General features: G+C 31.4%; 1 protein-coding gene and 1 long non-coding RNA gene across 2 annotated transcripts; one reads left to right on the forward strand and one right to left on the reverse strand.

The window, feature by feature from the left end:
• Positions 1-38: 38 nt before the first annotated feature.
• Positions 39-25,951, forward strand: LOC127719462 (uncharacterized). The gene is made up of 13 exons (XM_052225573.1): positions 39-150; positions 458-568; positions 14,735-14,804; positions 15,239-15,394; positions 16,767-16,928; positions 18,367-18,439; positions 19,096-19,169; positions 19,551-19,605; positions 19,877-19,980; positions 20,696-21,229; positions 22,071-22,115; positions 22,538-22,580; positions 24,871-25,951. The coding sequence occupies exons 2-13, from the start codon at positions 530-532 to the stop codon at positions 24,881-24,883; spliced, it is 1,368 nt and encodes a 455-aa protein (XP_052081533.1). The 5' UTR covers positions 39-150; positions 458-529; the 3' UTR covers positions 24,884-25,951.
• LOC127719463 (uncharacterized) lies at positions 10,110-13,989 on the reverse strand. Its single transcript, XR_007990321.1, has 3 exons — positions 13,695-13,989; positions 12,359-12,546; positions 10,110-11,303 (listed from the first exon to the last, which is right to left on the reverse strand). It is a non-coding gene; the product is annotated as an uncharacterized LOC127719463 (long non-coding RNA).

Genomic DNA, 25,951 nt, shown 5'->3' on the forward strand with positions numbered 1-25,951 from the left:
AACCAAAACAACACTAATGATATGTAAGGGAAATTTCATCAAATAGTTCCTCGACAGTACACACAAATCCACCCATGTATGTTATCTGTTTTACATGTAGGCGAAATGCAGGAAATAATTCAAATGCATCTGCATTATATTCAATAAGAGGTAGGTGTTTGTATTTTTTTAAAGTAGACAAATATTGTGTTTGTCGATATAATAATTCATTAACTAATCATGTATTTAATTTCAAATGGAGTTCAGTTTTAAAAGCTACATATCTCAACGTCTAACTTTTTTTGATATAGTGTAAATAGTAACTCATTAAGTTTGGTACAAAACACCAGTTTTGAATTTTTTTTCGTATTTTAATATTTGATCATGAAAAAAAATGATAAAATAGAAATCCGTGTATTAACTGGTTTTTTTATCGTGTGTGAGTCTGTGTGTTTATGTGTGTTTTGTTTTGTTTTAGGATCGTGGTTGCTGTCTCATTTACGTTCTAAACACGTCTGCATTTTTTGTGATTTTGTAGGTCGATATAATCATGCTTGGGGTTCTTGTTTTTGTCCTCACCATATACCATGTAAGTATTTATAGACAAATATCGCGAAGTAAATGTGGAAATTTCCTATGTTATATGTTAAGCCTTGTTTCACCGATGTGCTTCATTGGGACAAATGAGTGTATCCATGTATTAAATCGTTGAATGACATCACGAGTATTAATTCCAACATCGACAATATATTTATGAATGTGAAATTTTTTATCTTGCCATAACTTTCTAATATTGAACTTTTTTATAATCAAAGCTATTTTCACGGAGTAATTCGATATGGAAACACGGCCTTTCCATTTACAAACTAAACATGAAGTCCTACGGATTTATTTAGTTCGTTTTAGTGAGAAGTCATATATGACCACATTCAATATAATCTGTAAAGCTACACAAAAGTTTAAAAGGTCAAAAGTAAAATTACAAAAATACCAAACTCCAAGGAAAATTCAAAACAGGAAGTCCTTTATCAAATGGCAAAATTAAAAGCTAAAACACATCAAACGAATGGAAAACAACTGTCATATTCATGACTTGGTACAGGCATTTCCTTATGTAGAAAATGGTGTATTAAACCTGGTTTTATAGCTAGCTAAACCTCTCACTTGTATGACAGTCGCATAAACTTCCATTATATTGACAACAATGTGTGAACAAAACAAACAGACATAATAGGTAAAAATGTCAAAAAATAGGGGTACAGCAGTCAACATTGTGTTTTAATTTTAATCACTATAAAACAAACAAATATGTCAAAGAAAAACAAAATGGCATATAGGCAAAGCACATTCGCAGAAATAAAAGACAAAAATACAAAAAATAACGATAGCACAAGAACACAATGGCGCGATGTACAAGTACCGAACCACGCCAAGAGGATATAACCAAAAATGGACTAAACAGTAAAGTAAATAATTTACAAAGACAAATAAAAGAACACTATAACACGTAATTAAGTAATTTAAACGTCAGTACCTAGAATTGATACTTCTAGACCATCGTGTATTATTTGTGAAGTTGATGCGGAATATTTATCAAACTGGTCTTGGCATCTTCCGATGAACTTTTTTAGAAAAAGGACGAGATGTTCTTTGACATAACCCTGGTACATCAACTTTTTGCTCAGACACTGATGACGTTTTATAAAGTCTTAGTAGCAGCTGCAAGCTCTTGAATACGGAATGAGTTGGGAAATGTATATCCCATATGCAGGTGAAGTTGGTATATTGCTACTAAGTGGGGGAAATTGATAATTTCAAAATTTAAATCGTCTCGTTTGTCATAGATTCTGGGACTGAGATGACCGTGTCAAATTTGAGGTATAAGTCTAAAAATGAGGCGGAGAAAGCTGTGTCTGTTATTTCTTTTATTTCTAGTTCTGGAGGATATATTAGTGGAACCCAATCAGAAAAGTTTGGATTGTAAATTGAAAGAACATCATCAATATATCTGAATGTGAAATAAATATTGATCCTCTTGTATTTGACAAGTGTCTGAAGGAACTCCGATTCATATGAAAATAAAAAAAAGGTCGACAAGGAGAAGAGCACAGTTCTTTCCCATAGGAATGCCGACAATTTGTTGAAAAATTTCCAAATTGTCCAAATTCAACAAATATGTTGTCAATAAGAAACTCCAGCATACTGATCACGTGTTCCTCTGTGTAGCATGTTTTACCTGTTTTTTCACTATTAACAGTATTACCGTATGGTTTTCCAAAGTAATACATTTATTGCGTATGCTACCATTTTTATATTGAAAAGCATTGTAGATTATTTCTTTTAGACGATTTTTCAACTTGACATGGGGAATGGTGGTATTCAGGGATGAAAAATCAAAAGTTTTGATAGAATAAATTTCAGAGAAAGATCGAAATTTTAAATCATCCAGAAGTTCTTTAGAGTTTTTGTAGAATACCACTACGCGAGTAAACAGTTTCACAGTATTTCTGAAGACCCTCTCTCAAAGTACGGAGTTCGAGAGAATTGAGGACCCATAATTCCGAAAGATTTTGACAAATACTATTTACATTATCAGTTTGAATGGATAAATAATAAGGAATGAAAATTTTAAAGATGATTATAATTTGATTATTTATTCTTTTTGTCTTCTTTATCTTATAAAATTGGATGAATGGTAATAATCTGGTTTATATGAAATATAAGATCACTAATATGTTGATATTTTTTATCAAAGCAAATGTTTTTAGTTTAAGTTTTAGTTTCATCATTGCTACTGAAAACTTGTACTCAATCTGATCTGTAGGTGTAGACTGTACAAAACGACGTCTCATTTGCATTGTAGTTTCACTAAGCGTGTATAAAAGTATAAAAAAAGAAACGAATTCCAAGGTAAATTCAAAAAAGTGGAAAGTCCATAAAAACAAAATCAAACGTTAAACTTTAAAAAAAGTAAAGTAAATTTCTCTACTAACATCAGCTCTCTGATAACTAATATCTGATATACTTATTGCAGTTTGTTAAGGATCAAATAAGAAAACTATTAAGCTATTTACTTTGTACTGTTTAACTAACATTATACACCCATTTCACAAATAAACCTCAAATTTCTACACAATTCAATCATTTTTAAAAATATCAATGTAAGCTAACAAAAGACTAAATCAAGTAAATCAATTATATCAAGCTATTCAATAAAAGTATGGTATTGTAATGTTTACAACCTGTATTTATGATAAAAACAAAACAATTACAAGGAGATCTTTTATTTTATTGAAGAGTTTGATCATATATGTACAAATATACAAGTATCAAAATTCATTCGTCTTTCCATAAGACAGAACGGACTGTCATTATCAGAGAATGCTTTTCGGTCCGATAGGCTTTTCTCCAGACAGGAGAGTCTTTTAAGTCCAGACAGCTTGTATCCGGTCAAATCACCGTTAAAATTGTACGCCGAACAGTGTCCCCTCATTGTGTTTGCTTTATTAGAATTTACTATATTTATTAGATGTCAATGTACTGTAAATTCAGAAATTATTGCGATGTTTTTATTATTGCGAAAAATGCGACAGGGTTATAATGGCAATAATTTAAACTCGCATTTTGAAATTTTTTATATGAGTTAAACAGGACTTTTCTCAATATCGCAAAAATTAATATCGCATTTTAGTCTAAAATGACAAAATCGCATTAATAAATGCACGCAATAATTTCGGAATTTACAGTACCCTTTGTTAGTTTTTTTCGTTTAAGAAAATCGGCCAATTAGAATAATGTTCTGTATTTTCCTTCAAACCCATGGTAGGATTTACTTATTGTCTTCATAAGGGTGATCCGTGTACGTTCAAAATTAATTTATACAAGCTACCCTCTATGAACCTCTATTACATATGACTTGAAAACTTGTTAATAGATAAAATGTACGACTACGAATAATTTTTTTTTATCAGTAAGGAAGAATTGACAATTGGTGTAGTTTACGTTTCCTCATTGTTACTGATCACACTTGTACTTAATCTGATCTTCAGGTGTAGACTATACAAAACTACGTCTTATTAGCATTGTAATTTCACTAAGGGTAAATACTTGTCTACCTAAATAAACTATCTGGTAATCAACTATCGACATACTTATTATAGTTTGTTAAGATTCAAATAAGATAACTAAAAAGCTATTTACTTTGTGCTTTTTAGCTTGCACACTACAGTAGTTTTATAAATCAACTTTAAATTTCTACAATATTCAATAATTTATATCAACGTTGATGTCAGCCTAAAAAAGAATAAATAACATGAATCAATCAAAGAGTGAACAATAGACATTTGGAATCCAAGCCGCTATAGTCCATTTAAGCATCGTGTAACTAGATTGTTTTCATTTTGTCCTTTGATTAAAGCTTCTCATTTACACTATGGCATCGTAATGTTTATAACACCAATTTATGATAACAAAATGACAAGGACTCTTTGCAAGATTTAATTGAACATAGATCTTATACACATATAGTAGTATAACTCATTTGTCTTTCCTTAAGGCAGAATAGGCTGTCATTACTAGAGAGTGCGATTCGGTCCTACAGGTTTTCCTCCAGACAGGATAGTCAGCTTGTATAAGGTCAATCTTAACATTAAAATTGTACACAGTGCAGTGTCCTTCCATTGTTTTAATTGGGCTATTAAAAAAAAATCGGCCAATAAGAAGAATGCTATTCGTTTTCCTTTAAACCCCTGGTCGGATTTACTTATTGTCTTCATTCGAGTGACCCCTGCATGTTCCAAATTAATTCATATAAGGTACCCTCTATGGACCTATATAACATAGGACTTCACATCTTTCATTTTCCCTCCAAACATTGAAAATAATATGATTGCTATTTCAAGCATCACATATTAAAGAGATAAGTTCTAAATAGGACATTAGCTGCCATATTATTAACCATCGTATTAATTTTTTCACTTTGGTTCAAAGCATATTGAAATATTTCCTTAATTACAAAAGTTTTATCGTAAACAATAAACAAGGAATGAAATCGTATCAGTATTGCGTACATATTTTATGACTTGACGCCATCCATCTTATTGACAATCAAGATGCCATCCAAAGATAGCTGATATGCATGTGACTCAATAGATATATAATCATCAATTTAAAAAGACAGACAAGCAGGTACAATAGCATAATGACGTTTTTAAGGTCTGTTTAAGTATGAATAGTGTTCACCGAATAAGTCGAGGAAATGGTTCTTCTTAACAAGTCTACCTTGTTTCACTTTTCAATTTTGACATTCTTGAAATTTTAATTACTGAACATGCTGAGCACATAAACAACCCGTGTCCAACTTAAAATAAAAGATCGCATGCATACGGACCTTAGTGCCTTATCTGAACGTAGAATTTCGGATTTTGAATTTTGCACTGGAGAATGAAATGGCAATATCTAAACTGGGTACAAAAAAATACATATCCTTCGATTTTCTTAAAATTTTTACATCCTATTCTCGCAAGTATTTGGCATCGAAATTAGTAGAGAACAGGGGTGTTCAAACCAGGGTAAAAATTTATTCCCATTTTAAAGTGGGGGTCTCAATTTTTTATAGATTTTTCTTTGAATGGGCGGAAGATATAGAAATTGGAAGAGTTTCTGTTTTTAAAGTAAATATTCATGCAAATGTCATGAAAAGGTGAATCCTTAGATATTTAACCCCTTTAGAAATAACAATATGTGTCAATAAATTGTAAAATTATAGATTTCTTTTCGATATTGTAGAAGGCGCCATTTTCGTCAATTTTTCTATTACATCTATTGGTCTTCTTTAATTATTAGCTGTTTCTAAAAAAAATCTTCGCCTCGATTTTTTTTATACTTGCATATAATAATCTTTGGTACATAACGTGTATGTTTTGAAAAAAAATAGGCACTTCTATCGAGTAGAAATGCAGAACGGTCAACTTTATTTCGTGTCCCCACTACGGGGGCGTGGTCCTCCCTCAACCTTGTTTCTGAAGTACACGATAGCTATACATCTCTCGAAAATAATTCGCCTCTAGGATAATTTAAACATAACAAATATATTTTAAGACATTAAAAAGTGTTAACTGCTAGTGACATTTTGATGCATAATTTCCAGAATCGACCTCAATCGTAGTTGTATCAGTATATAAATCAACGTTGTCAATTTCCGGCGCCTAAAATGTCTACGTAAAATGTAATTAAAAGTTGGATCATTTTCTTCGTTTTACCAATTTTGTTTATCTAGATGACAAGGAAGTCATGCGATATGTTGAATCCAATTCAACGTTTTACCTAGCATAGCCCGAGCTTGGTAAATTAACAGCTATAGGCCTACATGGGACTGATTTGTTGATAACCTTATACATCTTACTTCGTGGATCCACATTTATATCGTGAACTGTTACTGGCCGATGTGTCTACTCTGAATGTGTCATAGAAAGTCTATCTTTTTTTTTCATAATTTTCCTTTTGTTATCGTTATGGTTGTGTGTTTTGTTTTGTAATCCACATTACGTGATGAGGTAAAACCACGTAACCATTTCGGGAAAAAATATGTTCTATTTTTAAACCGGTTTCCATATGTCGTTTATTTAATGTGCTTTGGATGAGTTTCGCTATCCATTGAGTTAAAGTTCAAATTAAAGTTAGAGTTGTTGTTCACAGTTATTTGGTGTGAAAAAGGGGAACGGCAGACAAAAATAAGAAAAAAGTACTTAAAAATTTACAGTCTTTCGGACATACAGGATTTTATACACAAGCCACTTGGTCCTGTCGGTTTTTTCCCCCTTAGTTCTCAAATGGAAGCAGTATTACATAATACATTTGTAAAAGATTCCACGGAATTCATGTCTTGCCTGATATTGCTGATTTGTGAAAGCGTAATGTTAACTGTACATTTATCGGTAAAAATTAAAAAAAAAACATTTCTGTAGATGCTTTATCTTGATCTTGAAGAATAACTTCTAAACATGTTTTATAACAATCCATTGAGGTTTACAAATTTATCATACCAAAACAGTTTAATATGGTAATATTTAATGCCAAAAAAAACGTATATATGAATAAGAAAAAGTGGTATGGTTGCCAATGAGACAACTCTCAGCCACATATATACCACATGACGTAGAAGATAACAGCTATATGTGACTGAATGGTATTCAACAATGAGCAACATCCATACCATATAGTAAGCTATAAAAGGTCCCGAAATATAAAATGTAAAAACAATTCAAGCGTGAAATCTAACAACCTTAATGATGAAGACGCCGACGCCACTACCGACAACGGAATATAGGTTTGTTGTGCCTCACTGCCGCTACATTAATATCGCAGACTCGACACAAATCAAAAGATTTGTACTTTATTGTCAACAAATGGGACACTTTAAATCAACTTATACTAGAGTTACAGGGAAATGGGGGATCGGACTGAGCGACAAAGCATCAATTCTATAAAATATGAATTCTCTGAATTTTTTTTTAGCGTGTATGATCATTTAAACATATAAGAATATAAATCTTTTATTTTTATAAATTGCATTCCCTGATAAACATCGCACTAATTGAAAAAACAAACTTTTTAGAATATCTGTTTCACAGGTGACGACGGATATGTTCCAGTTTTCGTAACCACAACCCCGACATCTTTTCCTCGAATGTGAATTACCAAATAAAACCAAATCACGAATATCACGACGGGTGCCACACGTTTAGCAGAATCTGCTTATCCTTCCGGGGCACGCGAGATCACCCCCGATGGATTTATAAAACCCAGTAATACCGATCTATTGAGTTAAGGTAGATAGGGTGTCTTCCTCCATCTTGGATTTCGAAATACCAGAAAACAATCGGTCTAGATTTTAAATAAAATGTGCAAATTTTGAGAGTAGTAGGTAATTCATGTGTAAGAATTTTCAATTCAATATAGAAAAATGACATGTTTTATCATATTTATGGTTGTATTTTACAAAAAACAGAATACTTTTGTTAGATTCAATTTTTTCCAACTTTGCCACATGAGGGGAGGCAACTCAAATGTAAGAGCAGATCATTCAGATAAAGTTACTTTTACAATAGAATGTGTTAGGAATTTACCTATTTTATTATGTAGCAAGAAAACGGGTCCCGTGACCCCATTTTTTCTTTTTCTTATCTGAAAGCATAATATTAGAGCTATCTTCTCATATTCTATCTCAAAATTCTATGGTGTAGTTTTCGTTTTATGGCAGAAAATTGGGTTTTCCATGCATAATCTTTACAAAATCTGTCAATTTTGCACAACCTGTAGCGTAAAAACAAGACCCGTGACCCATTCTTTTTATTATAATTTTTGAATAAGTATGATATAAACTACATTTTGGCAAATTATTAAAAAATTCTATGGATTATGATTTAGACACCCCATCTACCTTAAGCCAAATGAAATAAGTTTTACATTTTTTTTCTTATGTTGTGCTGTTACACTACAGTCCGAGGTTAGGTTAGGGTTTAGCGCTCACATACATGTTAAACTCTACCACGTGCACTTTCTTTATGTGCCTGTAGTTCATTGGTTATCGTTGTTTCGTGTAAATCATATTTGTTTTTCGTAGATTTTTTAGTTATAAATTAGACCGTTAGTTTTCTTGTTTGAATTGTTTCTCCTTTTCACGTGGTGGTCTTTTGTAGCCTTTTTTTACTACAGTGCGTTGAAGGCTGTACGGTTGCCTATGATTGCTTACATCCATTCATTTAAACTCTGGTGGATAGTTGTCTCATTGGCAATCACACCACATCTAACTTTATTTCAAATTCTATGTTGTGTTTTGTATACTGTAACATTGTTTATGTTTTGTACACATACCCCTGAGCCCTCTTTTCAGAAGGCAGAGCAACCGCCCTTTATCCGCGATAAAAAATATAAATACGAACTCATATTATATAACTCCATTTTCAACTCGAAATCTTAATCTCAAATTCGACTCTAACTCGAACTCTTCTACAAAAGGTGACTCAAATTCAAATTTGAAGTCGAATTCATTATTGTATTAAACTCGAAACCTTTAAATTTGACTCGAACTCGAAGTTCAACTCGAAACTCAATGCTAACTTGAACTTTAATTCTAATAATGCCTTTAATTCTTACTTAAATCGAAGACTAACTCAAAGTTTAACTCGAACAGTAACCCGAGCTTTAGTCTGAACTCTAACTCGATGGATGGCCACACTCATCCAAGGCACATATTACATTGAAATTTATCTAAAAATAGAACTAGTTTTTCCGAATTGGTCACGTGGTTTTACCTCATCAAGTAATGTGATAACCACATCAAAGAATGAAAGGACCACATCAAGTACTGAAACAAACACATGATGTAATGCAAAATCGTCAAATTTTGAAACATCATTACGTTATGTTATAGCCATATAAAGAATTGGCAAATCATCATTACGAAATAACAAAACTACATCATGTAATGAAACAACTACATAACGTTAAGTCACATACACATCAAGTACTGTTAAAACCACATTGCCTAATGAAACAACCAAATTAAATAATGATGAAACCACATCGAGTAATGACAAAACCATATTAAGTAATGACAAAACTATATTAAGTCAATACGAAACCATTTCGTGTAATATCGAAATATTATTAAGTAATGACTATTCCATATTGAGTTATATTAAAATATCATTACGTAATGTCAAAACCATATTATGCAAAGACAAAATATTATTTAGTAATAATAAAACCACATAACGTTATATCAGAGTTCCACATAAGACAGCTGAGGCGTTCCATAGGGGGCAGTAGATCTTTTTCTGGATTGACTTTTTATTTGCATTTATTACCACACATGCTTATTTTTTTTTTTTAATTTATTTTCACTTTTGTATACAGATGCAGAATATTCATTTTCAGTCTGTCTTGTGTCATGTTATTTAGGCGTCTTTCATAGTTAACTATGCGGTATTGGTTTTGATCATTGTTGAAGGCGGTCAGAGACCTCTACGTCATTTGGTATCTAGTGGAAAGTTATCTCATTGGCAATCATACCCCAACTTCTCGTTTTTATATTGGAACTCTAATCGTGTCTAAAGCAGGCCAGCTGAAAGAGAACGATAGTACCTTTAATTATAAATAACTACTTTAAAAGAAAAATTACAATGTACATATATAAAAATCAATGACATATTTCAAAGGATACAATGTAGCTAGGCATATGAAATATTTTTTTTTGTATGCTATGCACCTATATTCTCCTTTCGGTGGCAGGGGCTATGTTGTATGGTTGGCTGTATTATAGCTTGTAATAGTCATGCAGTGTTGAATGCATGTCTTAAGGGGGCATAGACCCCCACATCCAAATTGATAGGGATAAAATAATTAAATTCTGTCACTCAATTACAATGTGCATATATAAAAATCAATGACATTTTTCAAAGGATACAATGTAGCTAGGCATATGAAATATTTTTTTTTGTATGCTGTGCACCTATATTCTCCTTTCGGTTGCTGTCTTCAAACTCAACAACCGGGCAAAAGTGTAGGAAATCAATCCAAGCATACTAGATTATATAAGTATGTGATATGTGATAAATTCTCAATTCTGTATGGAAATAAGCACCATAACTTTGGAATGACAAAAGTGAGATTATTTGATCAAATCTAAACTTGTGATACAATATCTTGAAAAAGTATCAAAGCAAAGTTGAGTTCTTCTACAACGTTTGGGCAAATGTCTAATTTTCCATGAATAAAGTCCAATAATTCTGAATGAAAAAACTTGAATTTGTCAAAAGCAAAAGGGAGCTTTCTTTTGTTATTCCTAATCACGTGTTAAAATTTCAGGATAATAGGTGTAGCATTTCGAGTTTTTCGAAAATATGTCTCAAATATTTGGTTGTCACTTAAAGTATAAAGTAAAACATATGGAATCTTATTAATTATATAAAAGTGATATTGCTATGATAAAAAAGTTCATGAAAACAACTGAGTCAATAATCTGAATTTACTACAAAATATTGAAAGTTTCACTTATGCACATTTTGATGAGTCTCACATATTTGAAATTCCTCTTTTTACAACACTTTGGAGCCCATATTCTGCCAAAGTTTCATTTATTAAATGCTGCATTAGTTAAACGAAAATGTCTGCTCCTGGGTATATCTGTTGGGGTTACCACCTTGGAAGCAATTCTGTATATGACTATATCTCTCTTAACAAATTTCATATAAATTGCTGAATCCAGGTATTAAAATTGTATCCTCCAGTAAAATTATCCTTCTGAAAGGATCTGTTGTGTACTGAAAATAAGAAAATATCATGTTAATAAAATAAGTTTGTTAATTCAATCAAAAGTTATGAAGAATGATAATTATGATATATTGTATTTCATTGTTATGACCCCAATATGGGCTCAAGTCATTCTCTTATCTGAAAGAAAATGGTCAAATTGAATAAACTTTCATTAATTTTGGTGAAGGTGGTTAGCAAAATAATTTAAATTAAAAGTTTTCAGAAACACCATGTTAATACTTGATCAGCATATGATGCATATCATGTAATAGTTACTTTCCTTATATTGTTTTCAATCATATAAATGAATTTTAAATTACTGTACCCTACATTCTTGAAATAAGGTTTTAAATCTGAAGGAAACAATATTGACATTAACAGAGCATAGATAATAGAATATTTACTGCAACTGTGCTATTTGCGCGGTCAAATTGCATTGACCGTATAATCATTTTTGATATTATGACCGTATATCACCTTGTTTATGACGTTGACAATGCGTTTCCGTAGAGATTTATTTATGACGTCATTAAAAGTGCAGGTTCGCGGAATTTTTACGTCGTTCGCTCCAAATTAAAAAATGATGGTTTTTATCCTATATATTTCATTTAGAACAGTTGTAGGAGTTGCAGTATATATAGAATAACCATACATTGTCTCGAAATATAAGTTTTAATTGTACTCGGCTCAAAACAGGATAGAAATGCTTGGCAAAGCCTCGCTTTCGACCTGTTTCTAAGTCTTGTACAAATAAAATTTATATTTGAAGACAATGTATGGTTATTCTATATAAAATCTTTTAAACTATTAAAAGTATATCATTGGGCCTTAAAGTCTGGATAGGATACCTTGGCCTACATCCTATAAATCCAGTCCCAATTTATTTAATTGGGAACTTACATGTCTGACTGTTAAATGAAGAATATTTTCAGTCTGTTTCCATATGAAAACAGTTTGAATACAATGTATATCATGTTTGTTTCATATTTGGGGAATTGACATCATAGTCAATTGTAAATAACCCACTTTTGTAACCCTTAACAGACACTTTTTGATTACTTACCCCTAACATATTGTAGTCATATTGTTTTCTACGAACAAAAATAATTTTGCTTCCAACATCACTCCATTAAAATGTGTTGCTGCAATCACATAGACATTCCATGTCTATTTTCTTGTTACATGTATAAGTATTTTTGTTTATATATAAAAGTCCTCTGTTTTAATCCGTAGTGAACATCTTTCTCTGTCCTGATAATACAAAGTACATGTACATACACTTACTAAAGGTATATAACTAAAGTCTTCAAAGCAAAATTAAACTTTGTATTGTTATCATCAACACAAGAATACAAATTTGCCAAATAAATTACCAACAAAATACATGTACATGTACATGTATTATAAATAATTATGCCGCCTAACATTTTTCTAAATACGTAAAAGTTACAGGCAAAGAAAACATTTCAAAGTCTTGAAAAATATTTTTTATGTTCAACATGGAGAACATTTATGTTATACCAAACCTTTTGATTACATTGTTATACCTAATATTGTACATAAACAGCATAGCATGTACATTGTACAATGCATGCCGAAATTTTATACATTTTGAGGTCAACCATAACCTTTTGTTTTTATTTCTGGAACCACCACTGCCTAGACTGTACTGACACTAAGTTGACACCTTGAATTTGATAAAACTAATGAAGTTTTAGAAAGTAATATTGTCAATGGATTTTCATTTTTAATGAGACAGTTGGAAGACTATAACATAATGAAATTATACAGGCATTATTTTGTTAGTTTCTGGGGTTATGCATGTATAAGCTTTCAAATGGGTGAGTGATTGGATAATTTCAATGTGTAAATTTCTTTAATAATATTTAGAGGATAACTTTTTAAATAATTTTTTTTGTGTGAAAGGGGGGGTCCTTAGGGTAATGAATGTTCTGGTCTGGTAAATGTACATGATGTACATGTAATCATGGTAATAACTGAACTTGATATAAATATTACTCAATAGTGCTGACACAGGATGAACATGAATATTCTGTCCCCTTAAATTCCCCCTTCCCACCCACATAAAAATTAAAAGGTGATTGGGTAAATATTTTCCAGGGAGATTGTGAAGAAAACTTTGAACAGTTTGAAAACGGATGTTGACAACTTGTGTGTTTATATTTTTTTGGAGACAAGGGCGGATACCTAAGACCGAAATCCGAATCTAATTCACCAGTATTGGGTGTAAATAGTGGATTCAATATATGATAGGGAATGATGAAAAATGGGATTTCATGTTTCATACAATTTTACACTTTATTTTTGCTGTTTAAATCATTTCTTGGGATCACACTTATTTGAAAATAATTAGTTGAATATCTGAAATAAGTCTTTACCTTTTATGTTGTGTGGCATAAAGTTAAAGCATCCAAGAATGTCATACATGCAACTTTACAGAATGAAATGCCAAAACCAACGTCAAACAATGGCCGCCATTACGTGTTGACATCGTCGTCTAGTGAACCGTATCACTAAGCACCGAAATCCTTACTCAGACGCTTCCGGTTGTCCTACTGTTACAGAAGACCCTAAAACATTATTTTTCATCAAAATTGATTAAATATTCTGGAATTTTATGAAATTATTATTATTAATATTAAATACAAGAATGCAACGGCGTCTGATCCAATTTCGCATGGATGTTATTTAGTCTGCGAATTTTTACGTCCTAGATCGTTTATCTTCCGTGTTATTGATAATAATCAAATTCAGATTTCTTTTTGATATCAAAACATACGCTGTATATGATCGATTTGTAAAATGATTAATGAACAATATTATTTTCTTCAAAGGTTCTATTGTAATTGGTTCAGTTAAACAAATCAAATGAAAGTAAAAGTGTTATTAAAGTGTTTAAAATGTGTTTGATATTTTACAAGAAAAAGAATTTTTGTGTTTACATTTTGAATAAGAATATCCTTCAGTTTTGACACAAGTTGTGATTGCTACAACTGGTTTTACATGTAGCTCTGTCCATGGTTAAGCACTTTTACAGACTTTGGCATTCAAAAGTGCGTAAAAATTGCATTTGCAAATAAACGCAAAATAAATGTTCGTCTGTATCTGGCATAAACCAGTTGCAATAACAACCTTTACAATCTAACTATATGTCTTTCAGTTTGAGCCATGCCTATTTTAAACAATATTTTGTTTTTCAAAAGTGCACAAATTACATTTTTGCAAAAGAAATACAGGGATTCGGATACAAGAAGAACTTATATAAATCCGTCTTCCTTGTGAGCCATGCTTAGTAAAAATGTTCTTTTAGTATTTTAGACGCATTGTAGACGATGAAATGTCATTTAGAATTTGACAATGCCAGATATAATAATATTTAATCGTAAATGTATGAAAGCTTTTGTTTCTTTTGTTCAAGGTTTCAATGAGCCATATATATTACAAACAGCTTAACAGATATTGTTTGCCTTACTATGATTGTGAGCCAGGTACGTGATATATGCAGTTTATATGTAAAACTCATTCAAAGAGTCAGTATATTAATTTATAATTTGTTATTGTATTGTAATGTTAACAAAAAAGTTGAAATATACCAAAAGGGTAATAAAACTCAGAATTCGGAAACGAACTGACAATGCTATGGCAAAAAATCACCAAAAGACAATCAACAACACTGAAACACTACATAGAAAACTAAAACTGAGCAACACGAACCCCAAAAAAAACGAGCTCCGGAAGGTTAGTCAAGTCAGTAAGACCTATTTATTCATCATACCGTATCTTACTCTCTCTTTCTTCCCTTTCCAATTTTATGTAAATATGAACAAAACAAGTAATAAATAAAGACAGTTACTGTTTTACTTTTCTTTCTGAAAATGAAACGATATCAAGATGATACATTCAATGTTTTTCTTATTTATAGGAAATGAAATACAACCATGTACAGTAAACTCTACTCGTGATTTATGTAGACCTTGTGTTGATGGAATGGTCCAGCCAGATCTTATATCATCTTCAGTGAAGGGCAATACAAATAATACTGCATGTTTCAGACCCAAAAAGTATTGTCTAGCGCAAGGTATAATCATAAATAAAAAATTTACAAATCCAGAAACCGTCGTGTTGACTGATCATTGGAGATTCATTGATAATATTTGATATCGCCATCAACTCCTGAAATACAGCAAGGTCATTTTTCAATAATTGTTAACAAAGACTAAATATTAAGGCTAGACCTAATGTCGGTTGGTATAATCACTCAAGAATTAGTCGACATCATAAGTTTTATGAAAGATTAACTTGAGTAAAATTTGTATTGCTACTTTGCATCCGGTAAAAGTATTTAAAAACAAATCATGAAAATTGTTAACTTCCGTGTATATCTCTTATATTTTAGTGTTAGCTTATAAAATAAAAAATTTCAACGAAAACGTCCGAAGTTTATATATCATGTCCCTTCATATTTTGTTATCTGCATATAGACTCATCATAGATAGCAGGATATATTAGGATTAACACCTGACAGATGTCCTTGAAAACAAACTGATCATTCTGGATGTTGCAATTTTACCGTGTCAAACACTGTTTTCGATGTATGTTATCTGTGGTAATTTGTTTCAATTTCTTAAACTATATGTTGTATACCCGTCCATTTTACCGATCTGTAACGTGGATTATCGAACTTTTTTATGAATGTTGCCATGAAAGCCAAACCAGCAATATTTTTTAAGAAGTTTATATACATAAAAGATATTAAATGTGATAATCAGTTAGAAGACCCCGTGATTTGTAAATTTATAATCAGCATAATTAGGCATGATATGACTTTTGATTTAACGATTTGATATACTAATGTGAGCAAGTTTGTATGTAAGAATCTTTTGATCTCTAAACATTGCATTTTTATACAGGTGAAATAAAATACCATCGTGGGGCATACTATTTTATCAGATATTTTACTTCATTGTTCATATTACTGATGACAACTGATATTCGCATTCTCCTCATAAAGCCAAATTACGTTGACTTTCAATTCCGTTTTCAAAGGCCTAACTATACACATTTTATAAATGAAATAGGCGAACTATCAGTTTAAAATTATTTTTTTAACATCATAAAAGATCATATATTACAATAGACACACATTATCGTATCTAAATATGGCAATTTTAAAGAACGGGATGGACTCGCTAAACAACATTCAAGATCTTTAAGGAATGTAGGAGTATAACAGAACAAATATAGTAGACCCAGAGGGAACGTATGAACATTTCTTATTGATGAACGTAATGGGGCGGAAAAGGAATTTGTAATCGAAACAAGCAGTCTGTACGTGTACCTAGTTTTAGGACTATTTAAGATCATTCTGCCAAGAAAATACAAATCTATACACGCAAATAATACACGAGTACCAGAATTACATGTTTTAGTTTTAGTTCTTTTTTTTACAGATATCACAAACAAACGAAATTGGAACAATGCTGATAGAGGTTTATGTGACAGTCTACATGGTTGCAAGTGCAAAACAATAGCATGCTTCTACGGAGATCCCTGCTTATGTGACGAAAAAAGAGATGGCTGCCAACCTGGAACAACATTAAACGAAGCCGGAGGTATTCAATAAGTTGTATACTTATCGTTAAACTTGGTTTATTTGGTGAATTTTAAGCAAAACGACTGGTCATCATACTAGAATGTTCAGAATTTACTGTGCGTCCGCAGCACTTTGCTGGATTTACCTTCATCAGGAACGCTCAATTCCAAATATTTGAAAGTAAAGGATGTATAAGAACCTAAACAGTTGAAGAGCTATACTACCAAAAAGGACCTAAAAAAGCCAAATCCATCTAAGGTCAACTTTGCCTGAGGGAACTTTTAAACGGAAAATTTTAGAAAGGTTTGTTATAAATCGTGTCAGTACCGAAGTTCTGACTACTGAGCTGATGATACCCTTTAAATATCAGTCCTTTTGAGATCCAGGGAAATGCGTCAAAAAATGTAAGTAAATGAGGCAAAGCAGATTCATATAGATCTAAGCATAAGTTGTATGCAGGCATATTAGTATATTATTAAAATTATGTATTTCATTTTGCTTTACTTTTATCACTTTGAGTTAAGGATGTTCGTTGATCTTGATTTTGACTATTGCCAGATAGTTGGACTCCTCTTGTTTTATCCATGTAGTGCCATTACAATTTTGGCCGCTAACCTCTACTTTTCCTTTCATAATCTTATGACATATAGTTTAAAAAGTCTTTTCTAAGATCTAATAACATCTTTGTTATTTTTGCAAAGTTTTTGAACTGTGTCAATGTTAAACGTATGAAAAGTCTAAAAAGAATCTTTTACCGCTGAATTCTTTGATGGCCTATATCTGATAAACAAGGACACATTTCATGTTTAGTTCCTTTATTTATATACTTTCAATTTATAACAAACGTGTTTTTTTTTTAAACAGAGCAGCGAACCTTACTCTAAATTATGTTAAATCCTAGTAGTATAAATGTTATATTTGGTTATTTGAATATTTGTAAGTCCCTTTTTGTCATATAGCTCTCCATGTGTATTGTTTTATACATCCGTGGCTTTCAAATGTTTGGGTTTAAGCATTCTAGATGGTTAATCGAGAAAAGTGCTTCGGACGCACGAAATTAATTTATTTTCATTTGAATTTAAAAACATGTTTTACTCATGTATATTTAGGACTACTTGTTTGGGTTTGGCTATATTTTTTCGTTAATTTCGGTTATATCTGCTCTTCAAAGTTTTTATTTGTTTTGGTATTTTCAAATTTCTTTTTGCATCGAGAATAACTGAAGAGCTATCATTTGTACTGCTAATATTATTCTATGTTTCGAACCTATTCTTACATTTGCTTTAAATCTAGTGTTCATAAAATTGTTACATATATTTCGAAAGCATCAGAAACCAAATATGTCTGGAGAATATGACCTAAAAAACATAAAACATAAAATATTTATTGTTGTATATGAACGTGTATTAGCTATATATCATGGTTTTAACCTCCATGCAAATTTTCTTAAATTTTAGAATGCATTCCCTGTCCAAATGGTACATATAAGAATGACAACGGCTGTGGTCCTTGTCGACATTTGCAAAGAAGGTTTGTAATATAGAAACTTATAATCTAAAAATTGTTAACGCGGATTCCTTGATATGGTAGGTGCGTGCAATATTATCCTGCGTCTGAAATCTGTTTCAATGAATCTTTCCCATGTTTTATCTATCTACTTGACCGACATAAATCATGGTCTGGAGATCATAACATTGCATAGCTGTGTAGTCTTTCGTATTTGTTTTTAACTTTTGCACTTGTTATGCGAATGTTTTGCATTACTTTCTAGCGTTTTTGCATTTCAAACAACACAACTCTATTCATATGAATGAAAAGAAATGTGGAGTATGCGTCAATGAGTGAGCATGCTAACGACAACTTTTGTGGATCGTCCAACGAACTGATTCTTTACAATTACGGTGTTGTGGTTTACTTAACCATTATAACTGTATCGATGAAATATTCAACCAACTGTACTCTGTTGATAATTATTTCAAAGGAAACGATCCACCAATCTTACTCTGTAAAGAAATCTTTAATATGAACATTCAACAAATATTACTATCTGGATGAAGATCTTACGCGAAATTGTCAACCAATATTACTCTGTTGCAGAATTTTCTCATTTGCTTTATAAATTGTACAAAACATTTCCGGTTTGTTTAAGTCAAGTTTGACAATTCATCTCGTTGGATTCATTTCAGTAATCACATTGTCAATCCTACTACACAGAACGCTCGTATAGTTAGCACTTACATATCTTTACCATCACCTGCACGTATGTATAATTCAATCATTTTGCGTTGAGTCAAATTCATATATGACTTTTGTCTGTACATGTTTATGGCTTTTCTAATATATATGTCGTGATTACTGGCATGCTTGTAACATATATAAGCAACTATTTTAAATTATTTCAACAACTTGGAATGTGTATGCATTGCATTTTCCGTTTTTAGTTGCAACGTAGTACAATTGCATGTATTCCACTTCCATTAGGAATTTATATTGTTGATTAATTATCATTCATAGCGATAACTGTTTTAAAACGTTTTATTCATAAATCGTTTTTAATTGATGTTTCTGTTTTCATATCACTAAAATTTATTTGTCATTTTTACATTCATATATATATATATATATATAATCATCATTACAGACGTTCAGATGAATCCAAATAGACTGGAAGAAAATGATAATCTTTTGGTAATTTTGTAAGTATACACCTTTTTTATAATTTACTTTACATAAGTCCATTGCAATAAAAGCAAGGATTTTTAACGATAAAAAATTTGTCCATTATAAATGTGTATCGCAGTATGTAGTCCATTATTGAATTTCTTGTCTGTTCGTCTATTTTGCCAAAGTGTTGTCGGTCTTCCGTCAGCTTATGGTTTTTAGATTCCCTAATGGAATCTTTCTTATTATTCCTGTTGTTGTTTCTACGAACATTTTTTTTACTTAGAAATTGACCATATTTTACAGTATGGTTGCCCTTAGCGTGCTGATCATATTATTATCTATGGTTACAATAGCGATTTGCTTTAAAAGATCCGGCTTTGTTCTTGCGGGGATCTGTTGGACACATGGTAAGTCAAATAGAATGTTTTATGACAGTGGTATATCTTCCTACATTGATCGAAGTTTCACATATTTATTGAACAGTAATTATATTTTGTAAACATAATATTAGTCTACGTTTAGTAAATGAGTTTTTTATGATTTATTATAAGCAAAAATCCAAAATCAATAACTCATTTGCATTCAAAAGACATTTCGTTATGCAATCTCAAGCATAGAATTATGTGATAGAATTTTTTATCACTGAGTCAATAAAGACAAAGAGTTTTTTTAATGCACCGTATCTTGAATATTGCAAACAAAACAATTAAAGACGTAATCCGAGAAAAAAAGGCGATATAATCAAAGAAAAAAATAATCATTAAGCAACACGTTAAAGACTATCATTCCCAAACACCATAAAATACTTGAAGTTGCTCGGTAAAGTATGAAGGTTATCTTCATTTTTGAATTCCAGTGACAAGTTATAGTCTATTATAAAGCATCATACAATAGTAAATTTGTATCTTGTCTTATACATTCCCTATCTCTTTTTTTAATCCGATTTTAATTGATTGATAGAAGCGAACAGACACTGAAAAATACAATTCACAGTATCAACATGTAAGATTGAAGAGACAATAAATATAAACAATACATCATAACTATTTCCCAAAAGTCAGAAAAATATGTGGGTCTTGACATTCTTTTAATGTTACAACATTTTCTATTAATTCCTGTTAGGGAGAGGGCAACCAGACAACACAGATCATATACACATCGAACCTTTGATTAAAGTTGCGAATCAAGATGACAATGTAACAATTCGAAAGACAGAAGGTCGAAATATAACTGATAATCCGGGTGGTCAACCTCAATGGCATTATCCATCGCATAATTTTAAAAGCGGGACACAGGCAGATGTCATGTCTATTTCAAACGAATCTGGTTTTCATGAGGGAAATGGCATAATTGCAGCAGTAAATGGCAAATGTGAAAATTGTAAAACGTCAACAGATTCAACATCAAATTATTACAACACGTATCGTCAAGCTTTAAAGCAGCAATTAACAGACGTTAATGAATTACCGACAAATGCGAAAACTAGTGGCAAAAAAGACATGAAAATTGAAAAGAAATTGAAAAATAAAATGCAGAAACCATTATCAATTGATATACCAACAATGAACCCCAATGACAGTTTTAATGTTTCTGACACATACAGTCCAGTCACAACAGACTCTGAACCTCATACTCTTTGGACAGGAATTGGTCAAGGTATATTTTTCTTTTATGTATTTTGGTCACCTGTAAAACTGGTGTGAAAAATCCATGTTTTACTTTTTTTAGTAAATCACAATAGTAAATGTCGAAATAACTTATTTATGTTACCTATATTAATGTTATATATCGTGAGGTACATGACATTGAGTCAACAACCAATAGACACAATCATAAATCTTTATATTTATTTCTAGTTGTTCAGTAGGGAATTTTGTTAGTATATTAAGAATCAAGAATCTCAACACAAAATTACCACAATCGCATCAGCTTACATTCACATTTTACTCTTATTGTCAAAAAGACCGACACTGTCGATGTCATTTGCTGTTCCGAAAATATGTGCGATGTAAAATTATCGTATTGGTATATATCTCTTGTCAGTTTCGCTGCACAAATTAGTTGGTTTCTATTCTGAGATTCTTATATATGTATATGCCATTAAATGTTCATCGATCTGTATATGAACATTTTGTGAATTTGCATTGATAAACGAATCACCAATGTCATAACCTGTGTTTTAGCGACGAATATATTTCATTTTCTCAAATCATGAAGGAATTTAAATTTAAAAGTTAAAATACAACAAAATACGTGAAAGAGGGCAAAAGATGTCAGAAAAACAAATCTTTGTTACATTGTTTAAGCTAAAATCCTAAAAGGTAATATTTGTTGTCTTATTAGATTTTATATTTTTAAGGTCTTATACTAGTATGAGAATTATTTAAATTACCCGATAATATTCTATTATTCTATTTGTAGACCAGATAAACTAACTACATCTTTTTTGCAGCAACACATTTCACTTAATTCAAGCCTAATTTTTATCTATTTACAGCGCATCAAAGTGATACCAGTGGCTATCAAACTCAATCTAATGAGGGTGAGTGTATCACTATGTAACATAATTAGCATTATTCTTTGTTGTGTTCATATACTGATACGATTCAGAGCAACTAAATGTTTCAAATGTAAATCTTATCAAAGGCAACAGTATTTAAACCGATGTTCATATATCATAAATCGTTTAACAAGACAAATCAAGGTATCAATTAAAAACTGAGGTAATTGCATGAACTTCAAAAGAAACAAGGCCTGATGCGTTGACATAAATCAGAAACTAATTTAGTTAAGTATTATACTATTCAAATTGAAAATGCAAAGTTGTAAACTATCAAAATAATTAATGATTTATGGTTCATTTTTATGTATATTGCTGGCCTTTTTTGTATATGTTAATATAAACATGCTTACTAAATTTATTTTGTTAATATTTTATAAAAACTTTGCCTTCGACTTTTGCAGCTTCCGGGGACTACATGTCTATGCATGTGTCTAGTAAGTATACGTAAGTATACTAGCTTCAAGTGTTAGCTCATGTTTCATAGAACTATTCACATTTTAGAAATGTAGAATACTGGTACATAATGTGTTCTGGCAGAAGATAGAATGTTTATTTAATTATTTACTGGGAATCATTTTTTTCTTGTTGCATTGTTCATCTCAATAATTGCCAAATGTATTTTGACATTACTTATACAGACATCAGCCTTTCCCAGACATACATCAACCAACTGTATACATGTATATACATTTCAACCATTGATTACACTGTGAACGTATATAAATGAGGATCTTTCTTTTCACTGCAAAAATTTAATTTGTTTTTATACTATCACAGTAAAACAAAAGACAAGTCCACAAAACATTACTATCGCGGAAAATCTAAATACTGAGCAACACAATCCCAAAAAACACCTGGGTAATCTCATGTACTGCTGAAGTGTTAGCAGATCCTGCTACGCTTGATTTATGACATCCGATAAACGACAATCGATCAAAAACCAAAATACAAAAAATGTAAACAACTACAGATCACCGTACGGCCTTCAACAAATATAGCGAGCTCCGGGAGGACAAAATGTGTAACAAATCAAAAGAAACAGCAACGTTATTTAATGTCTTTTAACAGTTACTGTAACTTAAATGATTATTAATTTCAAATTGGTAGGTAATATGAACATAAGGATAAATTATTTAACGGTCGACATCAATAATTGACAGGAGAACAAGGCGGTAATCAAACATTATCCGCCCGTTCGAGGACCTCTTGGTATTTAAAGTATATTTAAACAAGCGATGATAATCAGACATTCTATTGATAATAGAAATAGACAAAAGAACCAGTTGGTTTTTTTTAATTTTTATAATGCTATTACTCTACTTTCACAAGTTATTGTGAGTGAATGAGCGCTTTCATATATGTTTAATCCCAACACATTTTATATGTTCTTGTCCCTAGTCAGGAGCCTGTAATTCATTGGTTCCCGTTAGTTGCTGTCTCCCATATTTGTCTCTCGTTTCTTGTTCTATCATAAATCAGGTCGTGATTTTTTTTTTAAATTTTTTTCGTTTGAAGTGTTCCACATTTAGTCATGTCTGGGACTTTTGTAGCTAACCATACGGTATTGCATTAATACCTGAATTTAAGTCTTTAGCGATCTTTTTGGACTTTACATCATCTGACAATTGTTACCAATGAATTATTGAGTCTTGTGTTTAGGTAAATTTTTACACTTATCCTCTGCGGTAAATTCAGTACTGTTCGAACAATTCGCTGCAGTCAATTTAGTTCTCTTCAGTAGCTTTTCGGACAACTCCGGATAATGTTGATGTATACAGGTCAATAACAACTACTGACTATAAAAATAATAGGATGTGGTATGATTGCCAATGAGACCACTCTCCACAAGAGAATAAATGACATAGAAATTAACAACAATAGGTCACTATGCGGACTTCAACAATGAGCAAGACCCATACCACATAGTCAGCTATAAAAGGCCCTGAAATGTAAAATGCAAAAAATTCAACGAGAAAACTAACGGCCTGATTTAAAACAAAATGATAATCGAAGAAAAATATGATATACAGCAAACCACGACAACCCCTGAATTACAGGCTCTTGACTTGGGACATGCACATACAGAATGTGGCGGGGATAAAACAAAATCCGAACATAGACTGAAAATATCTTAATTGACTAAACAGTAAAGCCAACAAAGATATGTTATTGTTAATGAAACAAATACAGTTTGTGCTCCAAATTGCTTTTACAGCATATAATTTACATAAATGCAGGTTTAGCTTTTAGACCAAACTGGGAAACGTACTGCTAGTCAAGTTCTCTCCCTGTCCTTCTGAAATAACTACAATATACTGCAATCTCGACGATCCCTGAATAAGGTAACAGTTGTGAAGCGATGTTCATATCTCAATACATCATTCAAGAAGACACAGGCAAAAACTAATAAATAGATGGTAGACCGGGTGTGTTGAGATGACATTCAGTCAAAATGTAACATTCGGGAAAACGACACAATCGGTAAAATGTAAGATTAGATGACTTTTCTAAGACTTTGACAACATGTCGCAGGTGAGTTGAGGTGTATCACTAACATGTCTTAGCGGTCATCCAATCCGTAATGTTTACTGTAAAAACTTAATAAGTGTCGATTTCAGTCGTTCGTCCTCATTAATTTGTTGAAGCAGTTTTTGTTTAAGAGGCAAGCTAGATACATCACATTATTACATTCTTAGAATCAATAGATTGTAAATGGGTTTTTTTGTTATTTCAGCACTAAACAGTAGTGACAATAATGAGACGATACTCAGTAATCTGGAAAACTTTAATTTTGGAATCAAAGGTATTAATATGAACACTTTTAATAGCATGAGCGGCCAATCAGAAACAGAAATGAAACATTGTGGTTCAAAAAGCATTGACAGTGGAGTGTCTCTAACATACAAACATCCAGATATATAAACAGAAAATATAAGACATAAAACGCAGAAGACACAAAGCCGTCAGTGTTAATTAATGGTAATTTAGTCTGATTACTATCATATTCTTGGAAATTAGATTAAATCTAATAAAAATGTATGATATTGATCGTACATTCCAAATGCGTGTTCCTAGTCTGTATTGAAATGACGGGTTTGAGATGCTATACAAAGGATGTGGTTACATGTAATGTAAATAATTTACAAGTAAGCAACAGAAAATTGTGTTTGGTATGTAAACCGTGCAATATTATTATTTAAGAACTGTATGTAGGTTTTGTTATCTACTGATGCATTCATAAACAATGTGTACATAAACAATGTATTCATAATTAATGTGTTCATAAACAGTGTGTACATAAGCAGTGTGTTCATAATCAATGTGTTCATAAACAATATTTTCATAATCGATGTGATCATTAACAAAGTGTTCATAATTAATGTGTTTATAAATAATGTATTCATAATCAATATGTTCATGAACAATGTGTTCATACTCAATGTGTTCATTAACATTGTATTCATTATCAATGTGTTCATAAAAATGTGTTCATAATTAATGTGTTCATAAACATGTGTTCATAATTAATGTGTTCATAAGCAATGTGTTCATGAATAATGTGTTCCTAATTTCTTTTAAATGTACTCTGCTAATGTTTTGGTCAAATCGAATGCATGAAACATACAATACCATACGTGTTGATTATTCTTTGCTGACTGTCAGTTGAAGCACTGAATAACAACTTGATATGTATATTTCTTGATTTCATATAAACTGTGGACTAATGCTTTTAGTCAAACATGCTTTATTTTAAACCACTATATGTTTTTATGCATGTGATTGATATCTGTATTCTGATAAAACGAAACGCTATA

This window comes from Mytilus californianus, unplaced genomic scaffold (genome assembly GCF_021869535.1).
Source record: "Mytilus californianus isolate M0D057914Y unplaced genomic scaffold, xbMytCali1.0.p SCAF_11, whole genome shotgun sequence".
NCBI lineage: Eukaryota > Metazoa > Mollusca > Bivalvia > Mytilida > Mytilidae > Mytilus > Mytilus californianus.